General features: G+C 42.0%; 1 protein-coding gene across 1 annotated transcript; it reads left to right on the top strand.

Annotated features, from left to right (window-relative positions):
- Positions 1–10,758: 10,758 nt before the first annotated feature.
- Positions 10,759–13,876, top strand: RRAD (RRAD, Ras related glycolysis inhibitor and calcium channel regulator; the record flags this gene model as incomplete). The annotated part of the gene is made up of 4 exons (XM_080352226.1): positions 10,759–11,113; positions 11,322–11,395; positions 11,900–12,104; positions 13,599–13,876. The coding sequence occupies 4 exons, from the start codon at positions 10,759–10,761 to the stop codon at positions 13,874–13,876; spliced, it is 912 nt and encodes a 303-aa protein (XP_080208352.1).
- Between the last annotated feature and the right edge of the window lie 3,847 nt (positions 13,877–17,723).

Genomic DNA, 17,723 nt, shown 5'->3' on the forward strand with positions numbered 1-17,723 from the left:
CAATAATGTAAAGAGCCTGTCAAATTCTGCTTCATTATCGATTCTTACTAATGGCAAAATTGACCAGGAGCTTGAAACAGGAGCTGTTATTTAAACACTTTCTTCCTTTTCCCCTTCAAACTCACCATTTTGGGTCTGTTCCTACAAACTCAGAGCTTTAACTGAGGTTATACTCTGGATTTTATTTTTCGTATGGAAGTGACGAAGTCTTGTCACGTTTATTTTTGTTGGTAAGAAGAATACTGGGCCATTCCTAGTAAAACAACTGAGAGTTAATTTATTCTTTGAAACACAAAGTAAGCATTGTATCAGCTTTAACTTCAGTCATAACTACCTTACTTTAAATGCATATGCCATTTGCACGTACACACTTCAGTTAATCTGTAGTCTGAGTGCTTAACTCCACAGGAAATGTACTTACGCAGTTACCAAGTCATATAATAAACAGTTTTCTGTATTTTATGGCTCAATAGCTTAGATGCAAATTGTATATACATCAGTTAATGTATCATACTAGTTTAGCACTTGCAACATATTCTACTAATCCTTAAAACTGCAGGAACTTTGCTATGAATGGTATGAAGACAGTGTACCTACCTCTGACATGTTCCCGTGATCCAGTCTTCATGCTCTTAAAAGTTGCTTTCACTGGCTACAAATAAATTGTGTCTTTTTTTGGCCTGCATACCAATCTGGGCAATCCCTGCTTCGCCACAAAGAATGACAAGATGAAAGAGAAAATGTAGTATGAATCGTGCTTTGGTCAAGCTGGGAAGAATGGAAGCCATCCCACGGAACAGGCTCTGGAATACACAAATAAAAATAACATGCCAAAGAGAGGAAATACATACACGAAAGCTTCCAAGACTGTGATGTAATGTCTCTGATTAGCTAGGTTCAGGTCTATACCAGAAAAAACATATGCCACAGAAACTGCAATGTACAGAGCACGTCCTCTCGCAAACACGGACGACTGGCGAGGGACTGCCCTGCTCCAGGACAGATGTTCTCCCAGCGCCCTGCACAGTCTGTTCCAGCCACGCAGGCTGCACCCTGACTGGGAAACAAAATTTGAAAGCTCTGCAAGTTAAACACGTTTTTGCATGCATGGACAAATTGTCGAGTTAGCGACATGGAGGTGGGATAGCTGAAATAATGAGCTGAGGTCGTGAATCGCGGTGTGGCTTAGGGCTGGTAACTGCACCCCGGCAGATGGTGCTACAGTTTCATGCAGGTCAGCGGCTGTCCTGAGGCCTGGCCAGCACAAAACCAGGTGAGAAAGAAGGGAAGATGTCTTCATCCAGCATCGCAGAGCTCCTGCTGCCCTTCAAGACTGGAAAGAGTCCTGCCAAAGCCCAGAAGCTGGCTTGGCACCTCCATCATCCTCGGCTTGCTCGTCCAGGACACCAAGGCATCAGTGCCTATGCTGTACCTGCTAGTCCACGTCAGGTTTTCAGCTTACACTTAACCAAATCCCTTCACACCCATAAAATCAGCGTTCACCATTCACAACAGCTCTGTCCCTACATATAGTGAGGGACAGTACATACAACAAGATGGCTTTTCCACTCATAAAATCTCTTTTTTAAAGCTGACATGGTTTCAGCTGAACTGAGATTCAATTTATTTCAGCTCTCTTGATAATTATTGAAGCAGTCAATTTTAATTAGGATGACAGTTAATGAAATCTGCCATAAGAGCATTTATGGGTTTTAGTCTTTGCAAAAAACCTTACGAATACGTACTAGATACAGAGAAATAAATAGGCACAGTACACAATGTATTGTTATTTTCTTTCACAGTTAATCAAGGGAAGTCTATTTATCGATATGACTTGATGGTGACAGGATGACAGACTCATTTCTCCAATGAACTGTTTTCTTCTTATAAGGAAAAAAAAAAAGCACTGCATCTGCATGACATCATCTAGAAAAGTCCTCCTTCCTGAAAAATACTATATTCTTTTTTGTTGCCTAGCTACATGCTGCTGTTACCTTAGAAGGCTGTAGATTCATTTGAATGATTCTGGTGGTGCTGATGTGCTTCAGCAGAGGAGTAATGAAAATATATAACCCTCTCTTTGGTAAAGATTATGGAATAAAGGGGTCAGTGTGAACAGAAAGAGTCTTTACAGAAAAGCAATTCACTGTATTCATCATATGCTATTTGACATTAATAAAGACCATTTCCCCACACGGCCCTGGGTACATGAGCAGGCAGTGAAATCACAGACTTGATGCTTTTGACGTGAGAGTCTGATGCCAAGGAAGCGTTTGCTTGGTTCATGTTAATTACTGATATAAGTGTAGTAAAGGGGAAAGACTGTCAAGGCCTGATTCTCATCTCATTTCCAAACTGTAAACAGGGAAAAATGCCATGAAAGGCAAATAACTTGCTGAATTTTGTTACCTCCAGAGAACGGGATGATCACTCAGTCCTTCTTTGAATATAAGTAGCTTTGATGATTTGGAAAGTTAAGAAAGTCCACTTAAAATGCCAAAGGCCCAAAGACTTATATTGTGATGTTTGAGAGCCAAGCAACATTTCCGTGGCACTTCCCCACCATGATCAGCAGCTCAGCGTGCTGCTGCCTCACCGCTTTAGTCCTCTGGCCTTCAGTAAAGGTGGGCAAGTTGCTTGTGCAAGGAATGAGTGAATAGGGAAATAAAGTTATTTCTTACCTGCTTCACTGTAACTGATCTGGGTGTAGAATGTCCTTGATCCACATCAAGATTTTGTGGTTTTATCTTTGGGACTGAGAGACTTCTAGCACTGGAGTTCTGATGCGGGTTTTTTTATTTAGGGTTGCCGTTGAAATTAAGATCTGCATTTGCTTTCATAAAATATTTCAAGTCTACTGTCTATAACTCTCTTTATATAAGTACACACTTCATATCATTCTATTATATCCATCTATGCTTATGCCTGTTCTCTGTACTTTATCATAAGCCTAGATCCTGATAATTTCGTATGTTTTGGAGAGAAAGTGCTAGATAATGAAGTGTATTATGGTTAACATAATTACTATTACATTCTTTCTCAAGAATAAAATCGGAAAGAACTTCGACAATTTAAAGTGAAAATAATAGATTTTATTTGATTCTAGTATAATTTTACCATAAGAATTTTAAGTCTTCTTGCATAGCGGCAGAAGCAAAGCAGGAAATGCGACATTTAAAAGAAGCAGAGATGCCTGTTACTGCTGTGATGCAAAAGTGGGATTTGCCAAACGCAGCACATTCCAACTGGACAAATTCTGAGTTTCTCCCAGAACAGATGATAACATCTCTCACATCCAAATTCCTACACACTTCACGTGAACAACTCCATGACATCACTCACCACAGCAAAAGGCACCACAAATTCTCCACTGAGTTATAGAGAAGTGTGATGCCTTTCTGATTCAAATTCATAAGTCTCCCTTGTAACTGTGAGTTTTTGTCGCTGTTTCAAGCTTTCATTTGTTGAAATGAAAGAGAAATGGCCTTTTGCCCACAAGGAAAACAAGATCAGACTTTATCACCTATAGCAAAACAGCAGCTATGTTCTAATTCTGGTCACCACCAGTCCCCATCATGAGCCTTATATAAGGTGCAGCTATTCTAAGCATTATAAATGTACATCTGGACACAAAACTGAAGCTTCTGTGTTAGAAAAGATAGATTTAAAAATCCTTGTCCTTTCTTCATAGATAAGAAGCACACAGAAGAGGGCAGCATAGTTAAAGCTTTAGTTTATATTGCCACAAACATAACAAATTACATTTCTGTCTTACGTCCTTCCCCCAGTGATGGATCAATGCGACTCTGCACGCTGGAAGCTGTTGGTCGTCTCCTCAGCCCACAGGTCTGCTCCTGCTGATGGGTTTCCACTGCAAGGACACTTTTCCTTGTTTGCCTATCATATTCGTGGAAGCATCTACAATATGACGACTTTACCCAGATTTTCAGACCCCACATACTCAGGTCTTCTTTCATTTGGTATCTCCCTAATGTGTTGAAATGTAAGCAGTGCTTTGTCACTGGCGCAATGTGCTGTACTCCCAGCACCCTCACTGTAATCTCTTGCTACAGAGAAGTTTTCCCTTTTAACTATACTTTCATTCTGCAAGTTTCTGTGGGTTTTTTTCTGTAGTACTATGTGGAAGATGGCTGTTAACAGGCAGCTTTTGAAGACATTGTCCAGTAGATGTACAGAAGAAATGGGGTCTGTGGGTTAGCAAGGGCAGCTTTAGGCTGTTTTCTACCCAATTTCCTACCTCATTAAACCATTTGTTTCTCAAAAGAGAGTTACAGTAGCTCCATGAAAACGTTACTCACTGCTCAGTTGACAGTGTAAACAGATGCTGCTAATTCTCAGGATTAACAAAGAAAGCAGAAAGCATCACCGCCCACTGGGGAAGTCCATGGACACATGCAGTTTGAACAATCTGTGTTTCTAACCTGTGTGCTTCTTGTACCCTAACTTCCAAAAAGATGTGTTAGAAAAGATACGGGGAAGGACAAGTAGGGATCATGTTTATACAAGCAGTGATTGAATACTCTGGGTTCTTCAGCCAAGAGAGATAATTACTACAGAAAGCAATAAAATAATTTCATGTATGATAAAGATGAGGGAAACCTTATTCTCTGCTTCACAATATGGTAAATGCAGGTGTTGCATGACATTGAAAATCTACGTGGGTTAAAAAGCAATTAGAAAAATATGCAGAAAAACCACATCAAGTGCCTCTGAACAAAAGGAATATTTTGGCCTGGCAGTTGTACAGGGGGAGTTTTAACTGTGTCTATCGTGTCCTTGTTGTCCATTCTTCTTTAGATACCTGCTACTGACAGCTACTGGAAACTGGCTGTAAGTTGAGTCTGACCCAGTACAGCTCCTTTAATTTGTTATTGTAAATAGATTCATTCCTCTTGCCAAGAGCTACTGCTGGTAACCAATAAATCTTCCATTTGCAATTTTCTTCCTTACCACTATGAACTTCTTAGTAAGACAACTAGTCAGCCATTTACTTGCCCACTCCTTAAACCAACTGTCTGTTGCAAACTGTAAATTCAGAAACTTTTTAATGGTATCAGACTTCTAGATACTTCTTTTAGAGGGCCTCTGAAATCCACACTAAGGAGTATACATCCCACAGGAATTGTAACAGGATATCTAGCATTCCACTCATGGACAGAAGAGGTATGTCATGCACATTGGCCATGACAGGTTTCATGCTGAAAAAGAGGAATTGGGGGTGATGAAAGAAAATAATTATGGGAATATCTTAGGTCATGTTCTGATTTTACTCCAAACTTGAAATGCAATAGGACCAAACAGCTGATCACATATGGTACGTGCTAATGAGTCCGTTCTGCGGTAACTGAGGAAACTAAGGGGGTATCCGAACTCAGGCTCTTATAGCAGAGTGTAGCACAAGTGGTTACCATGTCAGTAAGAAGTAAACTTGAATCTGAAAAACTAAAAGTCAGTGCAAATTCAAAGTTACACTGAGAAAGAATGGTTTTCCCAAGTATATTTGAATGGGATAGTTTGCTAACCGGGTGGTGCACTCTGTGAAAAAGAAGTGGGGGAACTGCACAGGCCAAAATGAAATTAGATATGCCACTTGTGCAAGTTCTTTTTTTCAGAGCAATGATTCACCTGGTGCGGTTGCTCATAAGGTTATCTAGTGGGGGAATGTTTTTAGTTTACTCACAGCAGTGAGAAATTCAGAGCAGCAGGAAGATGAACCACATTTCCAGTTATTCTTATCCCAAGTTATTTTTTGCACTCTTGCATGAGTTTCAGAAAGACAGAAGCCTTTGCTTTATGTTAGAAGCAATGGACTTAAACCATATCTATTTTATAATTTTCTACCTGAAAAACGCAAACAGCACTACATTCTTTTGTGGTGTCTATCCTTTAGAATTTCTGGTCTGGAGCTGAGAGGAAGCACAGTAGCTGTGAGAGGAACATATGTGGGATTAATTTTGTAGATCTAATAATGGATTTAGTTAGGTTTCTGCTTGCATTTCCCCCCTGGCACCCTACATTAGCTTTCTAAACTATGTGGGTTCCTATTGACTCCAAAGCTCATACTTCTCACATGTTATTGTTGCAACCTCAATTCATGACTACCACTATTCAACCAAAAATATTCCCTGACATTAAATGCAAGTGTAGTTATAAGCAAAGGCATGGCTCCTTGGCCAAGGGGATGCGCCGCCTTCCCTTGGCAGTGTCCAAATGCAGGTGGATGTGACATTTATCAGGCTTTCCCACCAAGGAGTTAATGCTAAGACTGAAAGCTTCGCCATTGCTAGAGCTACTCACATAGTTCAAACTGTAGCCCACTTTTGCCTCCCTACACATTAACTGCAAGACACTGCAACATACCATGTGCTACACATGAAAAGGTCTAATGTGCCTTTGCATGCAGCTCACAAACTGAACCAATTAGCCCGGATCTGTTCTCCACACACTACCCTGTGGTTTGAAGGGTGACGGTGAGGAAAACTTGAAGCCACGTGTGCACTGTATCCTGCTTTTTGTGTGATAAGGACAAAATGTTGGTGTTTTTTTCTTCATTTCCCTGTACCTCTATCTCTCTTGCTTAGGTTAAAAAACCCAGCACATTTCATATTGCTGCCTCTGTCTCTTCTTCCACTGGCCTGAGTCTGTCAGTCCTGTAATTAAAATAATAATAAATGCTGCTATTTGTTTGTTAATCCAGGTATTTGGGAGGTAGCCAGACCCATGCTTCTGCAATAGTAATGCTTCATATAACTTGGCATGAACAGACCTTTTTGGATATCTCTGTAGCTCGCATAGAAATAACTTCACCCACATAATGGCTGATTAATTAGATGTGAGACAGTGCAGATAAGTTGAGAAGTAAGAAGAGGAGAAACCAATGACTTCCAGCATAGAGTCACACTGAGAACAACATTTTCTCCCAAACCTGACTGCTGCTAATCCAGCCTTTGGGCTGTTAAAATTATTTGTATTACTCCTAATGAAACGTGAAACAATGTGAGATAGCAGCAAAAGTAAACACTGGAATTCAGTAATAAAGTTAGTTTGATGTAAAAATATAAATGCTGTTCATAACATGTCATTTGACCTTGAACAAACGCAGATGGGACAGAATCACAAGTAGCTAATTTGGCCCCCCAAATTCTGCTTTTTTATCTGAAAATTCAGAGGGGAGAAGGTCAGGTGTTAGGTTATACATGTCAGTTATCACTGCACTCCCTGCGACGTCTGTGCTTGTCATTTACACCGCGAAAAGCATTCTACACCTAATATAGCATAAAGAAACTCCAGACACAAGCTTTATTACCCCAGGAATAAATCACTGGAAAACCAGGATTGTTCTGCATGTTTTTCATTTTCCATATGATGAAAAGTACTCAGGCCAAGAGAGAGCACTAGAAGTGAACACCGATACTTCTCCAAAGCTGGAGGAAAACTGAAAGGGAAAAAAAGGAGAGAGAGTAAGGAATGAATGAGATAACAGAAAAAAAAATCAACAGTAAAAATACCTAAATTATCTAAAAATTACTAAAAATATCAAGTCTACAGTATGTGTTTGAAGCACTCATTTAATTAAAACAAACCCTAGACCAGTAGAGGCTAGGAAAATAGAAAATAAGAGTAGAAAAGCAAGGCATGCATGTTTTTCAGATGGTCTGAAAAACCTTCAAAGAAACTAGAAGATCAGCATTTCAAGCCTGTGGTCTCATATGCACCCCACTGAAATCAGCAGGTGCCACGGTAATGTGTACAAGAATATATAGCAATAATTAACAGCAAACAGAATTACATGCTATGCGAAGAAGCACGTTATATGTCTTAAGTGATTAAACTGAATTATCTGTTAATTCCTCCGAACTTCACAAAATAGCTGGACCTACTGAGATCAAAGGAGATAAACCAGCTACATGACTCCTGTGAATTCCCCCTCTCTCTGGTTCCAGGCACAAATCCTGCGGCGGCTGGGAACAGACCCGACTGCCTTGGCACAGCGCTCCTCTCTGCAGCTGGTCCTCATCCCTGCAGGAACAAGCGAAGCCCCGGGGACCCAATCCAAGGACACCTCACTTTCCGTTAAAGGACAACTCACAGAACCCAGGGCCAGATCCCAAGTCGTATCCTGTAACCCTGGTGGAATTCCATATCCATTAATCCATTAATTGTACCTGGGTGCTGGCACAAAACAAGTATTTGCCACGGAGTCCCGAATTTTTTGCATGATTTCTATTAGGCATTATTTTATCTTCAGTCATTTTTCCTGCTGAAACACTGTTGTCTCAAATTCTTAATGTAACACTATTGCATATGCCTTTCCTATTACTTTCTGGCTAGCAATGGGTCTATCCTGCATTTACATCACTAAAATATTTATAATTCTCATGAGCAAAAGGCCCAGAATAAAATACGGCTTCTTTAGTGTCAGTGAAACTCCTCTTTTTAGTTTGGTTCCAGTCAGTAGTGCTATATGTGGCACAAATGTGGCACGGTATCTTTTATTCTGGTGCTTCTCAGATTTCCCTTCTTTCACAGAGAAAATAGTTAGAAATACCTCCACTTTATATGTCAACTTCTAAAGTCTGACCCTGAACCACGGTAAAGGCATGCAAGGAACACTGATCCAAAACACTTACAAACCCACTCAGAAACATGCACATTTTTAAAAAGTTAACAAAGAACTTCGATTTCTGGGAGTGTATTTACATAATTAGCTGTAAATAAATACAGATTAAGATTGTTTGGCAGATTCCAGTCCATCCAAGTTAAGTAACCAAGGCGTACTTCAAATGCTAACCATAATTTATTTAAATGTGACTTAAAATGCTAACCAGAGGTTTCTAATTCGGTTCATTTAAGTGAAGCACTCACTTCATTTCACCACCAAACTCTGACTATTTAAACTGACAAGGCTATTTTGGTTGCTGTTTTGTGAGACAGGCAGAGAGAACTTGCTGCAAGCACTTGATGATCTTTAACTGCCACATTAACACTTCAAACTGTAGTTATCAGGGTGGAGGGGCCAAAACCACCCCAAGAGCATGGACTGGAGAATTATAATTAGCTCCTGAAAATAAGGGAACATTCACTTACTTAATTTCACAGGAAAAAAAAAATATCCACTCCTTGTGGTCAGTCCCTTCAAAGTATTTTTCTGTCTATCTTTGCTGTAGTTAAGTAGCGTGAGGAGTTTAATATGTAAGAAAAAAGGTATTTCTGAGCCGGTATGCAGTGTTTTATTTGCTATGAAACCCCATAGCCAAATCCCACAGATTCTTTTCCTTCCCTTACTTTATTCCCTACATCTATAATTTCATTTCCATTACCTCCCTATCTCTTACCTTCTTTAGCCTTGTTTTTGTAGCTGATGTGTAAACCCTTAAACTTTCACGGATTTGATGGCAACTATCCCTATACAGAGTCACAGGGATTTTCCCCTACTGATCGGGCTGTAACCTTTCGGGAGCAGGAGCCAGAGTTATTTTGGCTGTAAAGTGTCTAACGTTTCGGTTGCTAGGTAAACAACAAACTGTATACACGATGCTTGGGTGAGCCATTCAGAATACAAGTATAGTTATCTGGTTAGTCGTTTCTTCACCCGATCACACGGTCATGACTGTGCCACTTATGAGATAAGCCTTTCACTGTCGCACTTTGCTGCTCAGGTGAAATCAAGAGAAGAATTTGACCTTTATGTTTTATATTTTCCTCTTAAACCGTTAACACTGCGTGTGGACACTCTGGCAAGCTTACTATGTAAGTGCAACACCTCGCAGAGGTGCTTTTCTCATAACCCAGTCCTGAACGTTAGGTCAAGCAAGCACAAAGTAATGCAAAGATTGCAAATACTGCAGATTTGCAACTGTTTTTCCTAACACTACTGTAGACATCACCTAAACTCCTGAACAATAACACGGAGCCTAACAAACCGAGGAAACCTGTTTGGGTCCGACACACGCTCTCTCGCACTGGGCTGCGAGTGGAACCAGGTGACATAGATAGCAAATGCTGTCTTCCATTTCCACCCGGGGGAGCACCAGGAAAGTACTCCGGCCCTGGCAGAAAGAGGGACGCGGGGCAGACCCCGTTAGCTTGATTGCACAGCCTGTCACTCGCTACACATGACGGTATTTCCCACTGAAACGCTCTGCTTCCAGTCCTCGCCTCCTCACAGCGCTCGCCATGCGCCGCCGTGCCGCGGCCCCGGCGGGAGGGGAGCCCCGCGGCCGGCAGGAGGGAAGCCCCACGGCCAGCTGTAGGGGAGCCCCGCGGCCAGCTGTAGGGGAGCCCCGCGGCCGCCCCCTTCGCTGCCGCCAGCACAGCGGGCCGTGCCGCCCCCGGCGGGACTCCCCGCGCCGGGCTCCCCGCCCCCGCCGCGCAGAGCGCAGCAGAGCGCAGCGGAGCGGAGCGGTGCCGTGGGCGGACAGCTCTGCCCACGGCCGCGCTGGCAGAGAGCCGTGCAGTGCGCGTCACGGCGGGGAGGGCCGAGCTGGCGGAGCCATAAATAGGGGCGAGGAGCGGGGTGGCGGCAGCAGTCGCTAAGGGAGCTCCAACGGCAGCGCAAGCGATTAACGGCGGGGAATCCCTTTCTGCTTCCCTCCCTCCGCGGGGCGCCCCGAGGTAAGCGCTGCTCCGCGGGCGGCGCGGCGGGACTGGCCCGTGCTGTAGCGGCTGGGGCACTGCCGGGGCACTGCCGGGGCGGCGGGTGCTGACAGCTCTGCTCTCCCCTCCGCCCGTAGCTCCATGACTCTGAACCGCGGCGACAAGCTGCGCTACCTGGACAAGCGGCGCGGCAGCATGCCCTTTTCCGTGCACCAGCACCTGCACCGGCGCAGCATGCCGGTGGACGAGCGGGACCTGCGGGCCGCCCTGCCGCAGGGCGAGCTCTCCGGCTTGGTGCGCTGCACCTCGTACAGCCCCGGCGAGGAGCACCGGGAGAGCTGGGCCTCCGATTCCTCCGACTCCGTCATCTCCTCGGGCAGCGACTCCGACAGCAACCTCTACAAGGTGATCCTGCTGGGCGAGCACGGCGTCGGCAAGACCAGCCTGGCCCGCATCTTCGGCGGCGTGGAGGACTGCGCGGACGCGGAAGAGGCCGGTGAGGGCGCGGGGCCCCCAGGGCAGCACCCCCAGGACAGCCCCCGGGCGGAGGGAGGCGGAATCCCGGTGCCGGAGACCCGCCGCTCCGAGCGGCAGAGGGCAGCGATGCCGCCGCCGGCCCCGGCTCCCCGGGCATCCCCTCCGGCCACCCCTCCCAGGGAGAAGAACTAATCTTTTTCTGAACTTTTTTTTTTGTTTTTCCGTAGGAAATACATATGACAGATCTATTATAGTTGACGGAGAAGAAGCATCTCTCGTGGTGTTTGATATATGGGAGCAGGTACTTACAGATTTATGATATTTTTTCTTTATGGTGTGGTCAGTGGTTCATCCTATAAAGTAGAAACGGCACAACTATGTCTGTTTCTTCTATCAGTAATATTGAAAAAGTGGCGTTAAAAATTAGAATTCATACTGCCTTTGTTCTCTCCTGCAAGTAATTTCTTGTAGCTAGGCAGGCAATTAGAAAACTTGAATAGGACTGGGGTGCAAATCCCTTAATGTTTTGAATGAGCAGCCCAGGGTGTTACTGTGAAATTAGACATTCATGATCTGATCAGTGCAGACCTGATATTATTTCTCAAAAAAAGATCATTTTGTTATGTGATTTTTTTTTTTTTTTAAAACAACAAAATCATTTTTTAAAAGGGAGGTTGGCTTACTTTTACTGACTCTTTAATAAAGCTATCAAAAATATCTTTAAGGTGGTTACAATAATTAAATCATTGATTGGTGTTGAATAGATTTTTCAGTGCAATAAATCTATTTCTTGCTTTTGTTTTAGGATGACAGCCAATGGCTTCAGAACCAGTGTATGAAAATGGGAGATGCCTATATTATTGTCTATTCGGTGACAGACAAAGTTAGTTTTGAAAAGGCCTCTGAGCTAAGAATCCAGCTAAGAAGAGCAAGGCAAACAGAAGACATTCCTATTATTCTTGTGGGCAATAAAAGCGACCTGGTCAGGTCCCGGGAAGTCTCAGTTGATGGTAAGAGACACTATTAATTTATACAATAACGTCTAAATCAGTAGCAAAGGCTATGGATGATCATAGTCAATAGAAATGGACTGGGTTTGATGTAGGAAAAACATATTATTTGAGGCACACCAGAGAAATCAAGCCAGCTGGTTCATGCTGAGGGACTTGGTACCGTGGAAACTGGTGGAGATGGTGGTGGGGGAAGATTTGTGACTGCACAGAGCAATGCTCTCAACTGCAGTACAAGAGAAATAAATGCTTCAGAGCTGCAGTTTAGCAGATTGTTTTGTGTAGCATTCAGGTTTGGTCCATATTAACTGAAGGAGTTCAATTGTATGTTACATATGCAACAGCACTTGCTCATCTCAAGATTTGATAGCCCGAGCTATGCTTTTTAAGGGACAGGAGTGCCATGTCGTAGAGCTCAGGCAGCCTTTGAAAAGGGTGATACCCTACAGCCTGTACAATCCTCTTTTCTTCTGGAAGTGATTCCATCACATTTGAGTTGAGCTGGTGGGACCAGGCTCACACAACTTGGTCTTTTTGTATATTCTGCCTTTGTGATCAGTGAGAATTTTCTCAGTTCCAGCTAGCATTTCTGGTAACAGTAACCACTGCCAACACCACAATATTAATTTCACTTAAGTAAACATTTTGTGGCATGTGGTGTGGTGGTGGTGTGTTTTTCATTGGGAAGAATACTCTGAAATATTGGTGCCTTGATGATGATGAGCCATCTCTTGCTATCTGGTCTTGCCACATTCCCTGTATTAAACGCCTGCACAGGGAATTGACTGTTCACCAGGAGATTATCAATTTTCAGGCTGGTGGCAGTGCATGGTTGACCTGTCCTAGTGGTAACATCAGTACTTTGCTCAGGTTTACAACTTTGCCATTATTTACCACAAATTAAGCATGGAAATTTACACTGCAGCAATGTTCCAGAGTTATGTGCTTATGTCTGGAACACTGAGCATCTTGTATTTTGAATGTAGTCCTAGTCAAATCCAGTGGTGTGCGTCTTCATGACCTCTACTGATCTGTTCAATGACTTGACCTTCATTTATAACTAATATGGAAAATTCTCACTTACTGCAGCAAGGCAGAGATGTGTAATTGCTCAACAGCTTTCAGAAGAAATAAGAACTATTTCTGTACCTCACTTTCCTATCAAGCAGTAAGCATGCATCCAGGTGCCACTCCTGTCTCATCTTTAGCTCTTAAACAGTACTGGGATGGTCTGTCTGCCTGTAGGACTATTGTTGTCTTACATTCAGTACCATTGGCCAAATGAGATTTCTGACTATATCACGACAAAACCAAGACAAGTAAGGGGACAAAACCACAAGCTCAAATTTGCACTTTCCCACTATGCAGTAAGGTTCTTCATGGCAGTGAAGGCACTCCCTCACTTAAAGTCAACTTCTGTTTTGTTTTTCTGACAGTATATATGGAGAGAAAATGTACATCTCCACTCATCTCCTTTTTTCTCTTTCCATCCAGAGGGACGGGCCTGTGCCGTTGTGTTTGACTGCAAATTTATCGAGACATCAGCTGCTCTTCATCATAATGTCAAGGACTTGTTTGAAGGTATCGTTCGGCAAATCAGGCTTCGAAAAGACAGTAAAGAAGACAATGCCAGGAGAATGGCTAACACAAAGAGAAGAGAAAGCATAGGCAAAAAGGCAAAGCGATTCCTTGGGAGAATTGTGGCAAAGAACAATAAGAAGATGGCTTTCAAAGCAAAATCCAAGTCTTGCCATGACTTATCTGTGCTTTAGGAGCTTCAGCAAGGCCAGATGTTATGTGTGTGTGATGAACAAGCATCTGACTGTTATGAGAAGCATATGGATGATCCTCATGGTGATAAGAAGAATGACTTGTCAGTTGAGACTCTTGTTAATGCCTTAAGGTGCACAAGGAAGTCCAGAAGTTACACGACAATGTCTGCTTCATTGATAAATGGTTTAAGTTTCAATGTGTGCAAGTAAATGAACTAACTGTAAATAGTGGCTTGCCATGGCCACATTTTCACTGTGTACATATGTTAAATATCCTCTTGTCCTGTGGATACCAGAGATGCAAAGATATGATGAGTATCACCATAGACTTGTCTCGTTTGCAGAGCAAAACTTAAATTTGTACGCAGGCTCGTACACTCTTTCTAGTATAAAGCAAGCAATGATAAATCTTTTTAAACAAATATGGGGAGAGGGGATTAGAACTACGTTAAAATGGGAGAAAACAAATTACATATAAATATATAGTTAAATACAGAACAGATATCATTTTATGAAGTTAATTTGCACTTGCATTAACCATTATTCAATTAATTTGTTACTTGTTTACATGCAGATTTTATAATAAAGTATTATTTCCTGTTATAATCAACTGTGCTTTTATCATCCTATGGATAAAGATTGGGAGAGCAGTATTTTTATACTGACTTTTTTCACTGTGCAAAACGTTACACACAAACTATGCAGATTTGCACATGCTGAAGATCTGGAACAAGATGAATCAGGAATATCCTGTGTTCTTCAACAGACTTTTTCTTTAGGAAGTAAAACCTGCTTTTATGAACACTACTTCTACAGTTCATATTGGAAAGAGGTGCCTTGACCCTTTTTTGTTTATCTTCAACCTGGTTCTCCTGTCAGCTCTGGCAGGAACAGGCCTCTTTATAATGCCATTAGTTAGATAAATTGAAGCCTGCAATGTTCTACTTTGTAAGTCCTCTCCTGGCTTGAAGGCCTTGTGTTACAGCCCATAAGCGAATGTGTGAGTTTGGTTTTGATTTTGGTTTTTCTTCTTTTCTGGGAGCAGTGTAACTTTCTAACCTACTTACAAGCCTGTAGACACCTCCCCATGGTTTCAAGAAGCTCAAAGCAGGGTGGCAAGGCCATTTGAAAGAATTGTGGGCCTCAGCTCCGGTATATGGTGGCGTTCAGTGCTGTTAAAGTCTTCATTTCACTGTGTTATAATTAATGTGTTTCTATTATTTTTCCCTATTTGCTATTCATGAAGAAGCAGTCATGTCTCAGTGAAAAACTTGCACTTGCTGCATTTGCTTTATACATTCCTTTTCATAGGACATATTCCATTTAAATTTGTCCACAAACTCACTCACTTCTTAAAAACAGTAAAACATACACTCTTCTGTCTCTTTCTACTGTCCTGCCCAAGTCCAGTTCTTCAGAGAGGTTGTTCCAGCTGCCTGGCAGCTGTTTGTCTGTGATTTTATAGGGGCTGACCTCTCCAAGCAGCAGGCAAATTGCATCTGCTGTTACACCTCACACTGAGCTTCCCTGAGCTCAGACTAGCAACTCTCCCTTGGGTGAGCCCAGTGCTTGGGCACTTGTCAGAGAACAGTTAGTACTGGGGGAAATGGCATCTGATTTGCGTAGGTAATGCTCTGTAGAATGAGTATTGCCTGGTGTTGCTGATGCTGGGTCTAAGTGGTTCGATGCACGGTTTAGCATATGTTGCTGGAAACAGAACATTCATTTTTAGGAAAAGAGGTGCTTACTTTGTGTCCTGAGTGAAGCCTAAAATGTGTAATTCTGTGCTGCTGCCAAAACTCACATTTATCTGATGATACATTTTAATTGAATTTGGCTTTTTTTCACTAGCCTTGCTTCCTGGCAAACTGTTATCTCTGGGATGTCCAACCACTGTCAGAGTACGACACCAGGGGTCTGTTTACATGGAAGCTTTTAGCTGTCAACACCAAAGCAATTGCTCTAGTCCTGAAAATTCTACAGCAAGAGCATCTAGGTTCATGTGCATAAATATCTGTTCATGCACACGCTGAAGTTACTGACAAAACTACATGGTGTTCCCTGGATGTCTGTCTTTCGGTTGCCTTGTGCTTTCAGAATGACCAGAGAGGACTGATATGTTTGATGGGCTTGCGAGATTTAATTCTGTCTGTAACAGACACAAGGAATGGGATGCAAACCCAGAGCTAAGGAAACGGCATTTCACAGAGTGCCAAGTGGTACAAAGATGTGTCACTGAATGCTGCAACATAACTGCAGCTGCAGAGACTCTCCAAGGTCATGGTTAACAGCTCTGCTTTTTGCATACTCTGACCTACAAATCAGATGTTTGACTGTCGTCATGAATTCAAACGTTAGGTTTGGAAAACTCAAGCCTAAAACATTTCTGAGGTGCTCTAGTGCATTGCTAGAGGTCCATTTAAACTGTGGAAAATAATATATATTTTGAAAGCGTATCATACAGGACACTGTGAGGCAACAAACTGCGAGTCACTCTAAAGAAGCTTGGGCTAATCTAGAATGTATTCTATCAGTTAATATTGTACAATAAAATATTGATTCAAATCCTCATTACATTGTTTTTTTTCATTCGTTTGTCCAGGGGTTAGCATAATTCAGCCATGGTTCATGAAAAGGAGGAGGGTTTGTTTTGTAGTAATACTTCTATAGCAGAGATTTTGTAGCTTCTGCAAGATTTTCTACTTGATAAAAATTCTTGGGTGTCATTTAGTGGAATTTTTGGAAGTACATGTGCAACATCAGCTAAAAGTCTGTAACAGGTACCTGACTGACAAAAGCCTCTAAAAATCAACCTTCTTCAAAACGTTATTTGTACCCTCAAGCATTCAAAAGTCATCTATATGTTTTTTGTAATTTGAGGTGTTTTACTGGTATGGATGCTCAGATTCTTGTCATTAACATGGTGAATCTATGTAATGTTAAAATCAGTGTGTTCCAGTATTTTCTCTAAGTATTACCCAGGCAGAAATGAGTGTAAGGGGTAAGAGTTGTGTGAGTTTTCTTATTTCATGCCAACGTACATCTGTTTTAATTTGGAGGGACAGTTCACACAGTCATTTAATCTTTACTGCCTTCGCTGCTGCTGCCAGCTGAAGTTCCTACTACTGCTAATTGTGGTGGTGGATTTTGTGTTGGCACAAATCCATTTGGAACAGCTAGTTATTAACAACTACAGTGGAAGGACATTGCCTTTTATATGTGATACATATGTTAGGTAAACAAATCAAAGCCTCCTCTGCTTGCTACAGCTAAACTAGCTCCTGTAAATTCTTCACCATATGAAAAATGTGAAGAAAATCATGCCTCCATCTGCCCAAACCACAAAGCATAAAGTCATGTCACATAAATATAACGAAATGTTAACTGCTGGAGGAAGACTCAGCATCACTAAAAATGTGGGTTTACTCAGATGCATTTTCTCAAAATACGACTAGAAAAAACAGGGCATGATCTACATAGTAACATTGCATAACTTCACTTTTCTTTACTGAAAAGGAAAGCATAGCGAGTTGACAGTGATGAATAATCCAGTGTATGATAAAAGGTTGCTCAGACATAGTCTACAGTAAGTGGAGTAATATTTATGTTGAAATTTGCTTTAATACTCTTAATTTTATCAGAGGCAATGTTCAGGTTCAACTGCATGTACATCACAGAGACCTCACTGAATCTGCAGTTGCACTCAAAGGTGATCTCTGTGCATTCTGGGACCACCATCTAATTTATATTTTAACAGATGGTATCTAGCATTCTAACAATTTGATTCCCTCTTTGCATAATGGAACATCTGAACTCCAATACTATTGAAGTTATTCATTTCTAAAAA

Source organism: Nesoenas mayeri (assembly GCF_963082525.1).
Source record: "Nesoenas mayeri genome assembly, chromosome: 12".
In the NCBI taxonomy this organism is placed as follows: domain Eukaryota; kingdom Metazoa; phylum Chordata; class Aves; order Columbiformes; family Columbidae; genus Nesoenas; species Nesoenas mayeri.